At 50.5% G+C, this 17566-nt stretch overlaps 2 protein-coding genes across 4 annotated transcripts in view; one reads left to right on the top strand and one right to left on the bottom strand.

The window, feature by feature from the left end:
* Nucleotides 1-17566, top strand: part of DNAJC17 (DnaJ heat shock protein family (Hsp40) member C17) — a 39814-nt gene that overhangs the window by 21798 nt on the left and 450 nt on the right. The window contains exons 2-10 of one of the 2 annotated variants that reach the window (XM_059058072.2): nt 6974-7043; nt 7342-7400; nt 7626-7713; nt 9454-9548; nt 9789-9885; nt 10489-10532; nt 10979-11056; nt 11887-11967; nt 12463-12573. In XM_059058072.2, the coding sequence (XP_058914055.1) occupies nt 6974-7043; nt 7342-7400; nt 7626-7713; nt 9454-9548; nt 9789-9885; nt 10489-10532; nt 10979-11056; nt 11887-11967; nt 12463-12573 (723 nt within the window). Of the gene's footprint in view, nt 1-6973; nt 7044-7341; nt 7401-7625; nt 7714-9453; nt 9549-9788; nt 9886-10488; nt 10533-10978; nt 11057-11886; nt 11968-12462; nt 12875-17566 lie in introns of those variants that run through there. The other variant, XM_059058071.2, reaches the window with a different exon arrangement.
* On the bottom strand, nt 8193-15932 carry C3H15orf62 (chromosome 3 C15orf62 homolog). 2 transcript variants are annotated; one of them, XM_059058077.2, is made up of 2 exons: nt 14988-15932; nt 8193-8737 (listed from the first exon to the last, which is right to left on the bottom strand). In XM_059058077.2, the coding sequence occupies exons 1-2, from the start codon at nt 15496-15498 to the stop codon at nt 8436-8438; spliced, it is 813 nt and encodes a 270-aa protein (XP_058914060.1). In that variant the 5' UTR covers nt 15499-15932; the 3' UTR covers nt 8193-8435. The 2 variants fall into 2 exon arrangements, with proteins under 2 accessions (XP_058914060.1, XP_066885088.1); XM_067028987.1 differs by lacking the exon at nt 8193-8737 and adding an exon at nt 13281-13417 and having other exon boundaries at nt 14988-15579.

Here is a 17566-nt window from a genome sequence, read left to right as displayed (position 1 = left end):
AATTTCTAAGTATTTCTTTTAGAATAGGCTGTTAGGGCTTCCCTGGTGGCGCAGTGGTTGAGTGTCTGCCTGCTGATGCAGGGGACACAGGTTCGTGCCCCAGTCTGGGAAGATCCCTCATGCTGGGGGGTGTCTGGTCCCATGAGCCATGGCCGCTGAGCCTGCGCGTCCAGAGCCTGTGCTCCACAACGGGAGAGGCCACAACAATGAGAGGCCCGCATACCCCCCCCCCCAAAAAAAAAAGAATAGGCTCTTAGAAGAGGCCTTGCTGAATCAAAGGGTCTGCACTTTTCAAAGCTTCCTGATATATAGTGCCTGATTGCTTTCCAGAATCATTGTGTTGGGAATTCCCTGGTAGTCCAGTGGTAGGGCTCCGTGTTTCCGCTGCAGGGGGCATGGGTTCGATTCCTGGTCAGGGAACTAAGATCCTGCAAGCCATGCAGTACAGCCCCCCCTTAAAAAAGAAAAACCAGGCTCATGGTGTCAATTTACATATTCACCACAAAGCCACCAACATTAAATACCATCCTTTTTTTCCTTGTTGTCAACTGAGAGGTGAAAAGGGCTTAAGTTTTGCATGTGAGGCTGAAAATTTTTCATGTATTTTTAACCATTATTTTATTTTATTTTTAAAATTTATTTATTTATTTATTTATTTAGGCTGCATTGGGTCTTTGTTGCTGTGCTCAGGCTTTCTCTAGTTGCGGTGAGCAGGGGCTACTCTTCATTGTGGTGCATGGGCTTCTCATTGAGGTGGCTTCTCTTGTTGCAGAGCACAGACTCTAGGCGTGTGGGCCTCAGTAGTTGTGGCACGCAGGCTCAGTAGTTGTGGCACATAGGCTTAGTTGCTCCGCAGCATGTGGGATCTTCCTGGGCCCGGGATTGAACTTGTGTCCCCTGCATTGGCAGGCGGATTCTTAACCACTGTGCCACCAGGGAAGTCCCTCATGTTTTTCTTTTTAATTAATTTTTATTGGAGTATAGTTGCTTTACAATGTTATGTTAGTTTCTTGCTGTACAGCAAAGTGAATCAGTCATACATATATATATCTACTCTTTTTTAGATTTCCTTCCCATTTAGGTCACCACAGAGCATTGAGTAGAGTTCACTGTGCTACACAGTAGGTTTTCATTAGTTATCTATTTTATACATAGTAGTGTATATATGTCAATCTTGTAATTCATCCCACCCTTCCTTTCCCTACTTTATTCCCTACATCTGTGACTCTATTTCTGCTTTGCAAATAAATTCATCTCTACCATTTTTCTAGATTCCACATACAAGGGATATTACACAATATTTACTTTTCTCTTTCTGACTTACTTCACTCTATATGACAATCTCTAGGTCCATCCACATCTCTGCAAATGGCACTATTTCATTCCTTTTATGGCTGAGTAATATTCCATTGTATATATGTACCAAATCTTCTTTAGCAGTTCCTCTGTCGATGCACATTTAGGTTGCTTCTGTGTCCTTGCTATTGTAAATAGTGCTGCAATGAACATTGGGGTGCATGCATCCTTTCGAATTATGGTTTTCTCTGGATATATGCCTAGGAGTGGGATTGCTGGGTCATATGGTAGCTCTATTTTTAGTTTTTTAAGGAGCCTCCATGTTGTTCTCCATAGTGGTTGTACCAATTTACATCCCCACCAACAGTGTAAGAGGGTTCCCTTTTCTTCACACCCTCTCCAGCATTTATTGTTTGTAGATTTTTTTATGATGGCCATTTTGACCAATGTGAGGTGATACCTTATTGTAGTTTTTTGGTTTTTTTTTTTTGCCGTACGTGGGCCTCTCACTGTTGTGACCTCTCCCGTTGTGAAGCACAGGCTCTGGACGCGCAGGCTCAGTGGCCATGGCTCATGGGCCTAGCCACTCTGCAGCATGTGAGATCTTCCCGGACCGGGGCACGAACCCGTGTCCCCTGCATCGGCAGGCGGACTCTCAACCACTGCGCCCCCAGGGAAGCCCCTGCCCATTTTTTGATTGGGTCATTTGTTTTTTTGATATTGAGCTGCATGAGCTGTTTGTATATTTTGGGGATTAATCCCTCGTCAGTTGCTTCGTTTGCAAATATTTTCTCCCATTCTGAGGGTTTTCATTTTGTTTATTGTTTCCTTTGCTGTGCACATTTTTCATGTTGTTAACCATTTATATTCTATGAATTGTCTCTTCATGTTCTTTCTATTTTCTTGTAGTTTGTCTTTTTCTTGCTTGTCTTTTTCTGCATGATTTCTTTACATAGTGAAGACTGTGTTGTGTGTCATATTTCATGCAGATACTTCTTTCTGTTATCATTTCCCTCATCTTTTAATTTTGTCTGTGGTTTTTTACTTAGAGAAATTAAAATTTTTTCATTTGTAAATCCATTCATTTTGTGTAAGTGTGCATGTGTGTGTGCATGCATGTGTGATTCCTTCCCTTGTTTTAATGCTTAGGAATTTCTTCCCCATCCTAAAAGCAGATTAAAAATCCCATCATTTTCTTTCTTTACCATCATTTTCTTTCTTTAGGTTCTTTTAGTGTCTTTTTTTATATTTAGTTTTTTTATCTATCTGGAATTATTTTGGCGTATGGTTTGAGATGAAGAGCTAAAACCTTTTTTTTTTCACTCAGTGTATTGGATTTTAGTAATACTTTTTACTATACATTGAATTTTTACATTTATTACTATTTGTTTTTTGGCCATGCTTATATGTTCCATTAATCTTGCCTTTGTGCTTTATGATAAACTTTGATTAGCTCACAGAGAACTTTGAGGTTCAAGTTCTTTGGGTTTGGAGACCCCAAATGCCTCCTCAGTCATTCATCCTGGTTCATTACTTTGAACTCAGAAGGCTCTCCACATCTGGCCCTGCTCATATGCACTGTGGGGCTTTCCCTTCTAATTGTTCTACTCTCTGTTTTATGAATCACACATACCTTATGAATCACATTAACTTTCTTGTACTTTGAGTATCATACCTGAGTTAACTTTAATCTTTTTCTCCTCTGCTTGGCCCAGTTTGCATTTCTTTGCCTACATGTATGCTCTCATTCCCTAGCATTTCTTCACCCCAAGTTTGTGCATTAAAACTTGTTGGTATGAATTTATTCTTTTCCTGGTTTTCTTCTATTACTTTACTTTGGTTGAATTTTTTTTTTAATTAACCAAAATATTCTTTGACAAAAACATTATTTTTATTCCCATGTTTTATTGCAACCATGTCTCTCCTTTTTCATGTCTTTTTCTGTTCTCCATACTTATTCCTTAGTAAAGGAAAACATATTTCTTCTCTAAGCTTGTCTGGGGCTTGAAGAGAAGTTGGGCTCTTCCATATCCTCTGTCTTGAATGCCCTTTCTGGCTCTGCTTGGAGAACTGTTACTCACCTTTCAGATCCAGCTCAGATATTGCCTCCTCTGTGAGGCCCTCAGGGCTAAAATTAGCCACTCTTTTCTCTTTCTTTCCATTCTTAGGGCCCTCTCTTACAGGCATTTTACAACCTCAGTGTAATTCATTGTTTTCATAGCCATCTTCCTTGCTAAGCAGTGTCCTTTCTCTTCAGTGTCAGGGAAATTCCTGATTTTCCTCTGTATCCCCAGCTCCAGCTCAGCCCCTCCATATCCTAGCTGCTCCATGAGTGGACCTGGGAGGTGGGGTAGATTCGGTGCTGTACTGAAGGGCTCTGGGAGAGCTCCCCTCCTATCCTTAGACATTCCTCTCTAAAAATGAATACCAGCCTGACCTTGACCTTCTGGCCTCACCTCTCCCCCTACTCATGAGACTGGTAAATTTTTCCAATAGGTTCTTGAGACACAGAATGTTCAACCCCTTACACCTTTAAAGGGTGATTTGGAAATAGAGGCCCAGTCAGGCCTTGAGGGAATAGGGGTCCAGGATACATCAAGTTGATAGGAGCAGTTGTGTTTGGTTGTAGATGTTGGGAGTGTGGGAGGCTGGAGGGGTGGGGGTAAGATGGGGAGTCCACCCAGCCAGGGAGTGAGGTGACCTAGGTCCAGTTGTACTATTGCTTCAAATAAAGTCTGATGAGACTGTTAAAGACATATGTCAAAGGAACACATTCTGGAAAGAGAATTGATAAGGAAGCAAATTAATATATGTAGAGTATTTCCCATTATTATATAATAAGGGTTTTTTTTGAACAGTTTTGTTTTCCTGTTTAAGTGAAAAAAAACCACACCAATCTTCTGATATAGAACATCTAAAATGAATTATAAAACACAAAATAATATTTAATATCATTCCTTTAGAATAAAAATCTGTAAAGTATTCTTTTAAAAAAGAAAGAAAATGAAGAATGTACTACTACCCAGCACCCCCATGCTTCTTTTATTTTTCTTTCATTCTATTCCTTCTTAGCTCCTCTCTCCCTTTTACTGTCCCTCTTAGATTTACAAAAAAGAAAATGTAACTCTTTAAAAGAGCCCCATGATATAAAAGAAACCATCTTCCACAAAATCCTCCAGTATCAGTGCACGCCTGCTAATCCTGGTCCTGAGGAAGCTCATTCCGAGGGCGGTGTTACAAATTGAGGCAATAGACACCCTCTTCTCCCTTCCTCTTCCTCTAAACCAGTTCAGAGAAAGGGCCTGGGATCAGAGAGAGAGAGGTTGGGGTGGAGAGACAGAAACAAGACCACAAAGACCCCAAAACAAGACCCCAAATCATTTGTTGGAATGATCAAGGGGGAAGGTTTAGAAGGACACCCACCATCCAGTTAACACTGGAACCTTGGAGAGAGGGCTGGGGAAATGGGGAAAGAACATTAGCTTTTTTTGTGTGTGTGTGTGTGGTACGTGGGCCTCTCACTGTTGTGGCCTCTCCCATTGTGGAGCGCAGGCTCCGGACGCACAGGCTCAGTGGCCATGGCTCACGGGCCCAGCCGCTCTGCGGCATGTGGGATCTTCCTGGACCCGGGCACGAACCCGTGTCCCCTGCATCGGCAGGCGGATTCTCAACCACTGCGCCACCAGGGAAGCCCAGAACATTAGCTTTTTAGCTCTCTCTTTATATATTTTTTGTATTGTTTTACTTTTTGAAAAAACAATTAAAGGACCCTTAAATATAAAGAATATATAATAAAGGCTTGGTTTAAAATAAAAGGAAATAAGGCCCTGGGCATAATGGAGAAAGGAAAAGAAAGAGTAAAAGGGAGAAAAGATGAATGATAAGGTGCCTAAAGAGTAAAGATGACATTCCAAGTGTGAGACTATATATAAAACTATCACCTCCCCTTCCCTTATTATTATTTCTTAATAGTGAAAACAGCTAGATTTTGTTATTGTTGTCATTTCTTTTTAATGGTGAAGACCTAAGTTGCGGTGGGAGGTGAATGTAGGTGGGCAGTTGGGAAGGTTGGGGAGCAGGGAAGCACTTCTACACCCTCTCGGCTCAAAGCCTGTCCTGGGAGTAGTTCCTGCTTCTTCAGGCTCAGCCAGGAGAGCTAGATGGGCTTGGTTGCCCTGGCAGGTGAAGGTGTGGTTTTAGCCATGGCCCAGCAGGTGGCAGCACACCCCAGAGGTCCTGGGCTAGGTGGCTCCTGGCCCTCGTTAGCTCTGGAGGTGGGAGTGGAGTTAGGCACCTGCCCGCAGGCCCTCCCCTGGAGGCGCTGGCTGCTTGACTCCAAAGCCCCTTATTTAGCACACTTTGGATAGAAGTGTTTATTGGTTCCCTCTGGGAAGCCTGGGAAGCCAGTCTTCTTAGCTACTGGTAGAGGTTCTGGTCTAGAGGCTCCTCCCAGGAGGTTTGAGCAGTAGGTAAGGTGTGCAGGCAGAACTGAGAGCAAGGCCTCAGGAAGCAGAGGGTAGCTTCTGGGATTTTGTATTCTGCTTTCCCTTATGTGTGGGGAATATATAAATGAGAATCTTGGTGGCTATGTTTGCTTATTTTTACTAATGTAAGAAATAAAACACTTTCTTTTTAATACAGAGAGGTGCAAAGATAAAAACTAAAAAAGGACCATAGCCTCGCCACCAAGGTAACCCCTGTTATCAATAAAAAAGATAATAAAGTAAGACTTGTTTAAGGTTTGAAAATTTGAACTACAGAAAAGTATAAAATGAGAAGTAAATGTTTCCTTCCCCTCCACTTTCAGCTTCTTTCCAAAGGAAACCACAAGTTTCATATGATTGCTTTGAAGAAAGAAGAGAAAACAAGGGCTGTGCACATGCCCGAGTGTCTCTAACTATTTACATTTCTTTTATATTCTTGTTTATTTTCAACCCCAAAATGATCATTGTATATACTAAGCCTTGTTTTTTTTCATGTACCCTACCTTGAAGATATTTCTTTCTTTTTTTTAAGTTGAGGTATAATTGGCACATTTTGTACAACATAATGATTTGCTATTTGTTACCATACATTGTTATGATTTTTTTTTCTTGTGATGAGGACTTGAAGACCTTTCTAGACAGCACATGTCTATGGTAATTTTTTTAATGGGTCTCTCCGTTGTTGGAGATTTTGGTTGGCTCCACTTTGGGGCTAATATAAACTATGCTTTAGTGGACATCCTTGCATATTTATTTTGGCATGCTTCTACAAGTCCAAATTCCAGAGTAAGTCAAAGGGAAAGTACATTTTAAATTTTGATGGCTAAATTTCCCTCCAGAAAGGTTGCCCTGGTTTATATTACATTACACCATGAGTGTGTGAGAGTGCCTGTTTCCAGGTGGCTATAGGGACATCTGCCCCCTGCCAGGAGCCCTCTGACATCCACAGTGGTAAGACTGGGTGCTCAGGAGGAAGCAGGCCCAGCCCCTCTGCTGCAGGGCAGTGGTCAGCTCCCTCCACGGCCTTTGCCTCCACTGCAGGTGTCCTCTGTGGTTGTGAGGTGACTGTTTCAGTGTGGCAGCCTTTCTTTTAGCGATGGAGAGTACTCCCTGGATTTCCCTTATCACTTTAACAATGTTTTCCTTTCTGTCCTGGGGTAAGAGAGTAAATAACCAAATCTTGACTCTTCCAGATGAAGAAGGCATATAGGCAGAAGGCCCTCTCCTGCCACCCAGACAAAAATCCGGATAATCCCAGAGCAGGTGAGCCTCTCCTAGGCATGTGGAGAAGGAGGCCAACCCACCTGGGCGTGGTGTGAGTGCCGTGGGAGGCCAATGCACACAGCCTGGCTTTGGGCGCTGGGCTCCAAGGCTGCACTTCGCATGTTAGGAGCATCTGGTCAATTGCTGATGCGCTCACCTTTCCTTGCTAGTCCATCATCTGCTGATGTCTGCTTTTCTAGCAGCCTGTGGCTTTTTTGAGGTGCTCTTTTGAGGGAGCACACCATCATCAAGTCTAACTTTACTTTTCTCTTCTCTCTTTTTTGATCCCTATGTTTAGCTGAACTCTTCCATCAGCTTTCTCAGGCCTTGGAGGTACTGACCGATGCTGCTGCCAGGGTAAGCTCATCCTTCTCTATCTAAATTACTCCACATTTATAGACCACTGTGTGCTTCATCCTCTATACTTGGCCATGTGTCACAGTCCTTGCTGTCCTAGCCTGGAGACCCTGTCACCAGACTGCCTCCTGATGGCTCTAGGGCTAGCGGCAGGGCCAGGGAGGTGGCTGGGCTCTGTGTGTGTTCCCTGGCTGACTCCTCCTCCGTGTTCCTTTCTTCTGCTAGGCTGCATATGACAAGGTCAGGAAAGCCAAGAAGCAGGCAGCAGAGAGAACCCAGAAACTTGATGAGAGAAGGAAGAAAGTGAAGCTTGGTAGGTGACATCGTGGTGCTGGTAGCCTGCAGTTTCCCTGGACCGCTTTCCTGCAGCTCCCCCACCTTTCCTCCTGCAGCTTCAGTTCCAGCAACTCAGAGCTTTGCGGCCCCGGCTCTGGGCAGAACCCTGTTCTCAGGGGTGGCTCCTAAAGGACAGTCTTAGGAATAATAACAGTGACTAGGTGTGCTATTAGCTAAGCACTGGTGACAGATGTTTTACTGCCTCTTTTAATTATTACAACTATCCAAGGAGCTGGGTGTTATGAAACCCACTTTTTATAGACAAAAGAGGCTAAGGCACCAAAAGGATAAGAACTTGCTGGAGCCAGGATTTGAACCCACACAACATGAGTACAGTCAGTGTCCTTGTTGGCCATGCTGTCTTGGATCTTTTTCATTCGTCCCAGCTCTGCACAGAGCTTTCACTCTGTGAAATCCTCTCAGAAGGATCCAAAGAGATCCAGGCGTTTGTCTTTTAAAAAACAACTTTATTAACATATATTTTGTATATCATATCGTCCACCCATTTCAAGTGAACAATTCAGTGATTTTTAGTAAATTTACCAAATGGTGCAACTATGACTCTAAATCAATTTTAGAACATTTTCATCACCCCCATAAGATTGGTCCAAGCATTCTTTACTCGATTTTTCTCCCCTTCCTCTTGCCTGCTTCACATCCATATATTTATTATGTACCTATACCATCCCAGTACATCCATCAAAAACAAACAAACCTGAAGAGTTTAGGTAAGTAAAGTGAACAGAAAACAAAGTGGTGAGTCTGAGACCTGAAAGAAGCATTTGTCACAGCAGCTGGCCTGGAACAGGGCCACAAGCAGGTTTCTCTTGGAAGGTGGGAAGGCTCCAGGACCTGGGGTGATGTTCTTGAATGGAGGCTGCCATCCCTGTAGGAGCCATTGTAGCCAGGTCCACAGTGAGGCTTGGTAAATGTGAGTTGAGGGGGGAGGTAGAAGATTCCGTCGTGGGACTTCCCTGGTGGCGCGGTGGTTAAGAATCCATCTGCCAATGCAGGGGACACGGGTTCAATCCCTAGTCCAGGAAGATCCCACATACCGCAGAGCAACAAAGCCCATGCGTCACAACTACTGAGCCTGCGCTCTAGAGCCCACGTGCTGCAACTACTGAAGCCCACACACCTAGAGCCCGCGCTCCGCAACGAGAGAAGCCACCGCAATGAGAAGCCTGCGCACCGCAACAAAGAGTAGCCCCCGCTCACCACAACTAGAGAAAGCCTGCACAGAACAACAAAGACCTAACGCATCAAAAAAAAAAAAAAGAAGATTCTGTGGGAACTCAAGCTCACTGGTGGGAAGAGCATCAAAGCCATGGCAAGGTCGCAGGTCAGGCTGTGGTGCCAAACCACAGGAACAGAGTCCAGGAGCTCCACCCACTGGCAGCCCTGACCCGTGGCCCTGGGCTGCTGACATAAGCACCCATTCACACCTTGTTCACTGTTTGGAGAAGCAGCTTGGTCAGCGTGAGCTGCTTTGACTTTTCCAGACCCCAGCCACTCAGCTGGATCCTATTCTCTTCCTTGTTAGGACTTTTCTCAATGGAAGTTAATTTGGGAGCACATAGGTGTTGAGGGAGGGGCCAGAGTTACTGTATAGGTTCATGCTGTGTGAGACTTTGGGGAAGCAGCCAGAGCCTGGTAGGCTGGGGCCATGTAGAAACTGCTTAGACCAGACATTGGGTCATTCAACACTTGTTCATAGACCTGGAGGCCCGGGAGCGGCAGGCCCAGGCCCAAGGCGGCAATGAGGAGGAGGAGGAGGAGGAGAGCCGGAGCACCGGGACACTAGAGCAAGAGGTGAGCGTCCAGGCACTGCGGCCATCTGCAGGGGGAGGAGGCTGGTGGAGCAAAGGGGTTGCCGTGGCTGGAGAGGGCATGCCATTTCCACTTTCTTCTGTGGGATCTGGGTAATCTGTCCCACCTGCAGGTTGCTGAGCCTAGCTTGTAGGTGGAATGTCCCAGGGACCTTTGCAAGGTGAGCCAACCTGGAATTGGATCTGCACAGAACTGTCACCCTCCCCAACTCCCACTCTGCAGATCAAACGCCTGCGAGAAGAGGGTTCCCGACAGCTGGAGGAGCAGCAGAGGGTGATCCAGGAGCAGATACGCCAGGAACGGGAACAGAGGTTGAGAGGTGAGAGTCCGTCCCCCAAACCTGCCTCCCCCTCTGAGGCAGCTCTTGATGCCCAGAGTGGCCACACTGGCTGCTCAGGGAAGTTGTTCTGGAAGTTTCCACCTGCTGGAACCCCCTGGGCACCCCACTTGGACACATGCCACCTGTCTCTTCTTACCAGTTCTCTGAGGCCTATTAGATTTTCACTCTACCTGAGATCTCCTGGCCCCATTTATCTTAGTCCCAAGCAGAGCTGGCTCTATTTTGGAGCAGATCACCAGGGCGGGGCAGGGAATGCCCTGGGGTACTTTGTTTCAGTAGAATTGTGTGGTCTGTACCTCTACCTTCTGCCCCCCGTAGGGGTTCATAGCCCTTTGTTGGCAGAGTGCTGACCATGGCCTTCAGCAGGCAGCTGGGCAGCTGTCCCAAGGTGACAGCTCCTCAGGGTTGGGGTGGGATTGCCTCTACTTGCCCTACCAGGCTCCACAGCAGGGCGGGGCAAATACTGCCCTTGGTCAGGAGTGATCTTTTCTAGGTCCTTTGGCCCTGGGCTGTGTCTCCTTTGGGAGAGAGAACCTCTGACTCCATCATATTCTACCTTGCTAATTTTCCTAAATTTTCTAGGAATGGCAGAAAATCCTGAAAGCAAAGGAACCCCCAAGCTAAAGGTGAGCCCTGAGGATCTATAGGCCACCTTACACCATCTCCTCTCAGCAGAACAGATGCTTCCATGGGCACAGGTGCTTCTGGCAGGGACGCTGGATCTCTGGGAGCCACACAACTACCCACATCCCATCCTTCCATCTTCCCACTGCATGGGCATCAGGATGGCCTCTCAGAGCTGGCCGTGAAAGGCTGCTCTTAGCCCTGAAGGCTGCAGGGCAGCCCTCTCTGAGGCCCTCGAAGGAGAGCATCTTATAGGGCTGGAAGCGTAGCTGTGGGTGAGCAGGCCACCTGCCTGTCGGTTTTCAAGGGGAATGCATTTTGGGGTTGCTCCCTAGATTACCAGTGCTTTGAAGGGGGGGTGTCTGCTCAGACTGTAAAGCTCAGGTGTAGTGTCTGGTTCTGTTGAGAAGTCAGTGTTTAATGGTGACGCCCACTGCTGTCTTTTCAGCTCAAGTGGAAGAGCAAGAAGGAGGCCAAGTCACAAGGTGGCTATTCCAGAGATGTCCTCCTGCGGCTTTTTCAAAAGGTCTGCCCTGCTGACTTCCCCCTAACCCATCATCTCAGGTGGGGCCTCAGGTGGGGCTTCAGGGAAGGGGCCGGTGATGAGGGTGGCTGCTTCCTTCCCCAGCTTAAGCTTCCCTCCCCCTTCCTTAAGCCCCACCTTAGCCCAAACCCCAGAATCTCCAGGCCTAACCTTCTTCCCATCTCTACCTGCCTTTTTTTTTTTGGTACACGGGCCTCTCACTGTTGTGGCCTCTCCTGTTGCGGAGCACAGGCTCCGGACGCGCAGGTCCAGCGGCCATGGCTCACGGGCCCAGCTGCTCCGCAGCATGCGGGATCCTCCCAGACCAGGGCACAAACCCGCATCCCCTGCATCAGCAGGCGGACTCCCAACCACTGCGCCACCAGGGAAGCCCTCTAGCTGCCTTTTTTTCTGTCATAGACCTTCTCCCCAGGCCATGGCCCTCCAGTCACTCATGTTGCCATGTGCCCCCTCCCTTGCCATCCTTAGAAGCAAAGGGCTTGGCTGCGTGTGTGGGGAGAGAGGAGGCTGTTGTCTGGCACCAAAGCCCCATCCTCTTCACCTCCTTCAGTTGCTGAGGCAGCTGTGCGTCTCTGCTGGTCTAAATTCCCACGTCTGCCAAGCTCTCCTTTGCTGTCCTCTGCATTCCCGAGGGGCGGGAGAACCTTTCTTTCCCATCTCTGATCTCCCCTTTCTGGGAACCTAGCAATGAGAGGTTATACCCCAGCTAAAAATGGCCTAGTGGCCTCTGGGTGGCCCAGGCTTGTCTCTGGTGTGAGCTGGGCCATCCTGAAGGCTGAGCCATGCTTACCAGGACCCCCTTATCCTCACAGTACGGAGAGGTGCTCAACCTGGTACTGTCCAGTAAGAAGGCAGGCACCGCCGTGGTGGAGTTTGCAACCATCAGGGCTGCGGTGAGTACTATGTGGGGCTTTGGGGGCTACTGACAGCCCTGCCGTTCCAGGGGAGGAATCCAGTTCTGTGGGCCCTCTGAGCTTAGGTGTCCACACTCCCAGGGCATCTCTGGGCCAGCTCAGAGCCAAGATTCCCCAGAGCCCCTCCAGCTCCCAGGAGTAGAGGCACAGTGAGTGAAGGAATAGACAGGAGAATATTCCGGGGATGGCTTTATTTCCTGCTGCCTGGCTCCACACCCTCCACCTTCCCCTGGAAGCCAGCATGCCTCCAGGTTGGAGCCCTCGCACTGCCTTCTCCCCTTCCCCCATTCCCCAGTCAGAAAGCTCATGTGGCACACAAGGAAGGTCAGAGCTTCAGCACACCATTGTGTGAAGTTTGCTGTGCTTTGCTTGGAGGGTGAGAGTGCTGGTTCTGGTTCTTTCTGCGGGGGTAGAGAGAGCCACTTTGTAGCTGACTGGAGTGATGGGACCAGGACTGGATGCCGTATTTGACAGGAGCTGGCTGTCCAGAATGAAGTGGGCCTAGTCGATAACCCTCTGAAGATTTCCTGGTTGGAGGGACGACCCCAGAGCACAATGGGCCCTAACCACCCAGGACTGTCCCAGGTAAGGAGCCAGGCCTCACGCAGCCGGGCCTACTCAGGCTTCGGGGCGCCTCTTCCTGTTTGGGCTCTTCTCAGGGCCCTTTCCTCGCAAATCCTAGTCATCAGGAATATGGAGAGATTGGCAGGTCCGCCAATCCAAGCAGGACTGAGATTTCTTGCTGATCCCCTTTCCTCTCTGAGTGCCAGTGGGGCCCACCCTGTGCAGACCTCTTAGACCTTATTTTCCATGTTCTGGTCCCCTTTGGGTCTCTCATCATCACCCAAAGGCATTGTCCTGGCCTGCGGGTTACTTGGTTACAATGTGAAGCGTTTGGCACTGAGATGACCTGGTGCTTCAGGGGAGGGGCCGGTGATGAGGGTGGCTGCTTCCTTCCCCAGCTTCCTTCCAGGTGTGTCCATGGCTGTCCCAGATGGGGACTTAATGTCAAGAGGCAATATCTCCTCTTTAGAAATAACACTGGCTACCCTGCCGACACTGAGGTGCTGCCTGGTGCCCGACTTGTGGTAAAGCACGCGCTTGAGCTGACACACCCCCAGCACCGGCTCTTAGTCCTGACAGCTCCATGAAGGCTTATGTTCTGCTCCCCACCACACACGTATACACACACACAAAGCCCTGGTTACACTTGCCCCCACTTAGGTGGGACAAGAGCTCTCTCTCCCTTCTCTGAAGTGCCCGGGTGTCTGTGTGAGAGCCTCAGGCTGATATGTTCCAGTCCCTCTGTGGGGAAGAATGCCCCTCCTCGGGTCAGCAAGGGCTCTGCTCCCATTGCCTCAGGCACCACGCTACCACGCCCCTCACCTGGCGGTAAGGATGACGAGCTCTCTGGAGTGTGTCACAGACCCTGGACAGAGGAAGCAAAGGACCTGGTCTGAGCTTGACTCAGGACTCTTCTTTAGAGACCGTTTCCCCACAGTTAAGGCCCAGCATTTCACGGCCCCAGACGGCACTCCATAGGCTGTGTTACAAAGAGCTCTCTTTATCACCATCCCACGGGGGCTTTCAGTTCAGCGCAGCCACACAAGAGGAGGGAAGGGGGAGGCCACAGGTTTGGGTTGTGGAGGCGCTGTGTGTCCAGGCTTCACTTCCCCCTCTGCCACACCCGGAAAGGCCTGGGGTGTCAGAAGCACATGCGACCAACCGGGCTCTGGCTCCAAGTCTTTTGGCCAGGCCTCAGGGTGGGGTTGTAGTCCCGTCGTCAGAGTCGTGTGTCCCCCCCACCCCCCACCCCCCCCCGTCGTCAGAGGTTTTGAGCAAAGCAAAGTTCCTCAGTCCTGGTGAGGATTCTAGAGACCAGCTTGCCTCTTCATTGTAACAGCTCTGAGCTTCGTGTCTGTCCCTGATCCAGTCCTCCCTCCCATATTCTCATGGGCGCAGGAAGGAGGGAAACCTGCCACTGTTTTTTGTTGCATTTCCCAAGGGCTCCCATCACTAATAATTCTGGGAACTCCCCACAGCCCCCTTTCGCAATCTGTCTGTGCCTGGCGTCCCCAGAGCCTCCTTCCTTGGGCACCAGGGAGTGCTCGTGCTCTGGGCAGCTGTACTGGCACTTTGAGTCTCTCATGCCCCCTTTTCTGCTAGTGATTTGTTTGGCATTTTTCCAGAGTTACACTGTGTATCTCTACCTGCCTCACTCTTCCTACTCTGTCAGCCCCTCCCGTCCCTTGCAGGCCCCATATGCTTCCCCCTCCCCACACCAGGCCCCAGGCCATGGTCTAGGCCCGTGCTGCCCAGTAGAACTTTTCTCCAGTGATGTTAACGTTCACTCTGCTCTGTCCAGTGTGGTAGCTGTTAGTCATATGTAACTGTTGAGCACCTGAAATGTGGCTAGTGTGACTGAGGGCTGAATTTTAAATTGTATTTAATTTCAATTAAACAGCCACGTGCAGCTAGTGGTTACCATACTGTACAAGGTCACGCTTGTTTCATCCCTCTCCCCTTAGGTCTCCCACTTTCCACTCCAGCCTGGATTGGACCACTTTTGCCCAGACCTGTCCTGTAACCTCGTTCTGTTGACAGTGGCTTCAGAGGGAGCTGGCGCAGGGCACCCATCTGTCGTGCCCAGTCTGTGCATCCTCCACTCCTGGACTCACCCCTTATGCCTCCCTCCCTCTCTGCTGGCCTCTGCCTGGTCTCTGTGGTTGCAGGCGTGGCCTCCCTTTCCCAGCCTAGCTAGCTGCCTTCAGGGCTTCTGCCAGCAGGTGCCCCCCTCACATTTTCAGCTTGCCTCTGTACCTCTGTCCCTCCACTCTGGGGTGACTCAGAGAACTGTTCAGGACCCAGAGGGAAGGCAGGGACCTGGATTCCTATCCATACCTTAATCCACGACTCTCCCCTCCTTCTCTGGGTCCCCAGGCTTCTGGCTCTTTCACCCACATCTGCCCACCCTCCCCCCATTCAGAAGCTCGGCTCACTGGGAAATTGGTCCCTCAGCATCTGTAGAACTTCCTCAAGAAGTGAAATCCCCAGGTCCACTTTGAAGGAGAAGAAGGGATCACTGACGTCCGGAGCAGGTGTCCTCTGGAAGGGGGGCGTGTCCAAAAGGTCCTCGTCGGAGTATTGGTGGAGGCCGTCCGCCAGGGAGAACATGGAGGGCAGGGTGGCAGAATAGGTTGCGGCACAGGTGGACGAGGACTCCGGGATGTTGGGGCAGCTGGAGCTTTCTCGGTAGAGGCGAGGGGGTTTGGGCGGGGCCAGCAGGGTGGCCCGGGGCTGCTCGTCCCCCCACAGTGGCAGGCGCCGGCCATCTGGCCTCCCTCGCAGCTCCCGGACGACCTCTCGGTTGCTGTACTCCTCGTGGTCCCCTCCAGCCGTGCTGGCCTGGCTGAGCATGCTGCCCTGTCGCCGCAGTCTCCGCGGCCGCCACAGGCTCAGCCGCTTGAAGAAGGAGGCGCTGCGAAAGGAGCCTTTCCGCCAGATCTCCATGGGGCCCTGGGGAGCCAGCAGACAAGCCTGGTACCTCAGAAGCCCGGTTCAAGGGCAGTTGGGGGCCATCTGGTCCCGCTGGAGCAGTGAACGGCGAGAATCAGGGAGGCCGCCTTTGCTGGCAAAAGCAGAGGCCTCCGGGTTTCTGCTCAGCGGGGACCTTCGGCCGCGTGTCCAGGAGAGCCGAAAAAGCTGAGTTGCTGGCGACGGGAGTTTCCCAGAGGGACAGGAGTGGCCTGGTTACTTGATAGGGCAGTGGAAAAACCCCAGGAGGAAGAAACAGCACTCCACTCCGTGGAGCCGGAGCGGGGGCAGCTGCGGCGCGATCCGGGGTGGCTCCTTGCCCTCTCCCTGGCCCTGCCAGAGGCTGGCCTCTCCGCTGCTGGCTCCCAGGCTGATTAGTGGCTTGGCTGTTTGTGCCAGTGCATGTCTGTGGAGACGTGTTGTTGTCTTCGGCTGACTCAGTCAGGTGGGAGGCTGGTCTCATGCTCTGAGGTATTTGCAGCATCCGCAGGCAGGGATTGGGGCGGTGGCAACGCCCTGGGTCACCGGGGAGCGTAACATTCCTCTGGGGACCGTCAGGCGCAGCCCTGCTTTGTGTGTCACCACGTCACCACGCTGCCGCCTCTTCCTCCACAGCCCAATGCCCTGCACCCTTTCAGGGAGGCCTGGTGCCCCAGCCCTCGTGGGTGTGGGGTGAGGAGCTCCAGGAGGTGGGAGCTAATTGAAAGGCAGGTGTGTGGAATGACTGCTGGGGAAGGAAGAGGCCTGTCGCTGGTGTGGGTGACTCAGCCCTGGGGCCCCGGTGACAGGCCCTCATTAGCAGAGCCTGCAGGGATGGGGGAAGGAAGGAGGCAGAGGGTGTGTTAACGGGAAGCAGTCCTGTGCCTATAGGGCTGGCTCCTCCCAGGGCCAGGCTCGGGGCATGCCAAGGGTGACTTCAAGTTTTCTCAGCAGAGCAGCATTACCTTGGGGAGGGGAGAATTGCCCTCCTCTTGGCCTGACAGCAAGCCTGGCTGCTCCATTTCCTCAGCCTTCCTCGATTTTCCCAGATAGCCTCAGGGAAGGAAAGGACATTTGAGAGCCAGTGTCCTGCCTTCCTGTGGGGCTGCCTGGGCCTCATTTGGGGTCCTGCCTCTGGGGAAGGGGCTGGGCCTGGCTGGGAGGGCAGTTCTCCTAAGGAGCTGTGGAGGCCTGGGAGAGAGGAGGAGGCGTGGGGCTGTTGAGAAGAGCAGGGGGATCTGGGCTGGGTAACGCTTCCGGGTTCTCTACGCCCCTGACTCCAAATCAGTTGGCCAGGGCCTGGCATCTTAACCCCAGCCACTCCCTTCTAATTTCCTGGGTCACTGACAACCGAACTTTTTTCCTGGCCTGTTCCATGAAGGTGCATCAGCTTGGGGTACTGCGAAACAGGCCTCAGCAGCTCTCTACTGTGCAGCCCCCCTGGCCTGGCTCCCTTCTGTGCCAACTCTAGTGGGCTTCATACTTCTTCATGCAGCTTCAGCTGCACGGAGGGAGACCTTATCAGGGCATGGCGTTGGTGGCTCAGGGCTCTCCTGTAGAGCTGCCTCTCCACCCCACAGCCTTGGCCCACTGAGGTGGTCGTTTATTATTCTTTTGATTATGAAAATATTGGACTGTTCAGTCCCCCACACTGTGCGGGCAAGATCATAAAAGAAAAAGCCACGGTCCCTGCCCTCCAGGAGCCCTGGTGTGTATTTTTAGGAGGCAAGCTGGCCTCATGCTTGTTTCTCTCTCCTTCTAGGGTGGGGCTGAGTGAGGCTGTGTCTAGGGTAGGACTCCCTGTGCATCTTCAGCAGGAGCCAGACCACAGGGAGGGTGGGCAGCTGGGAGGGGTCAGTGCTCTCACCTCCACTTGGCAGAGTGGAGTGTATTTCTAAGCCTCTGACAACCCCCCTTCACTGGTAGCTTGTGAGAAGCAGAAGCCATGGGGTGGAGGAAATGAAGGGAGATGAGGGCCTGGCTAGAGCATGAGGAAGTGATTCACCTGAGCTGACTGTAGATGTGAAGAACCTGGGAAAGGGGAGGCGGGGTGGGGTGATAGCTG

The sequence above is a fragment of the Kogia breviceps genome, chromosome 3, assembly GCF_026419965.1.
Source record: "Kogia breviceps isolate mKogBre1 chromosome 3, mKogBre1 haplotype 1, whole genome shotgun sequence".
NCBI lineage: Eukaryota > Metazoa > Chordata > Mammalia > Artiodactyla > Physeteridae > Kogia > Kogia breviceps.
This window is presented reverse-complemented; position numbering and strand designations above follow the sequence as displayed.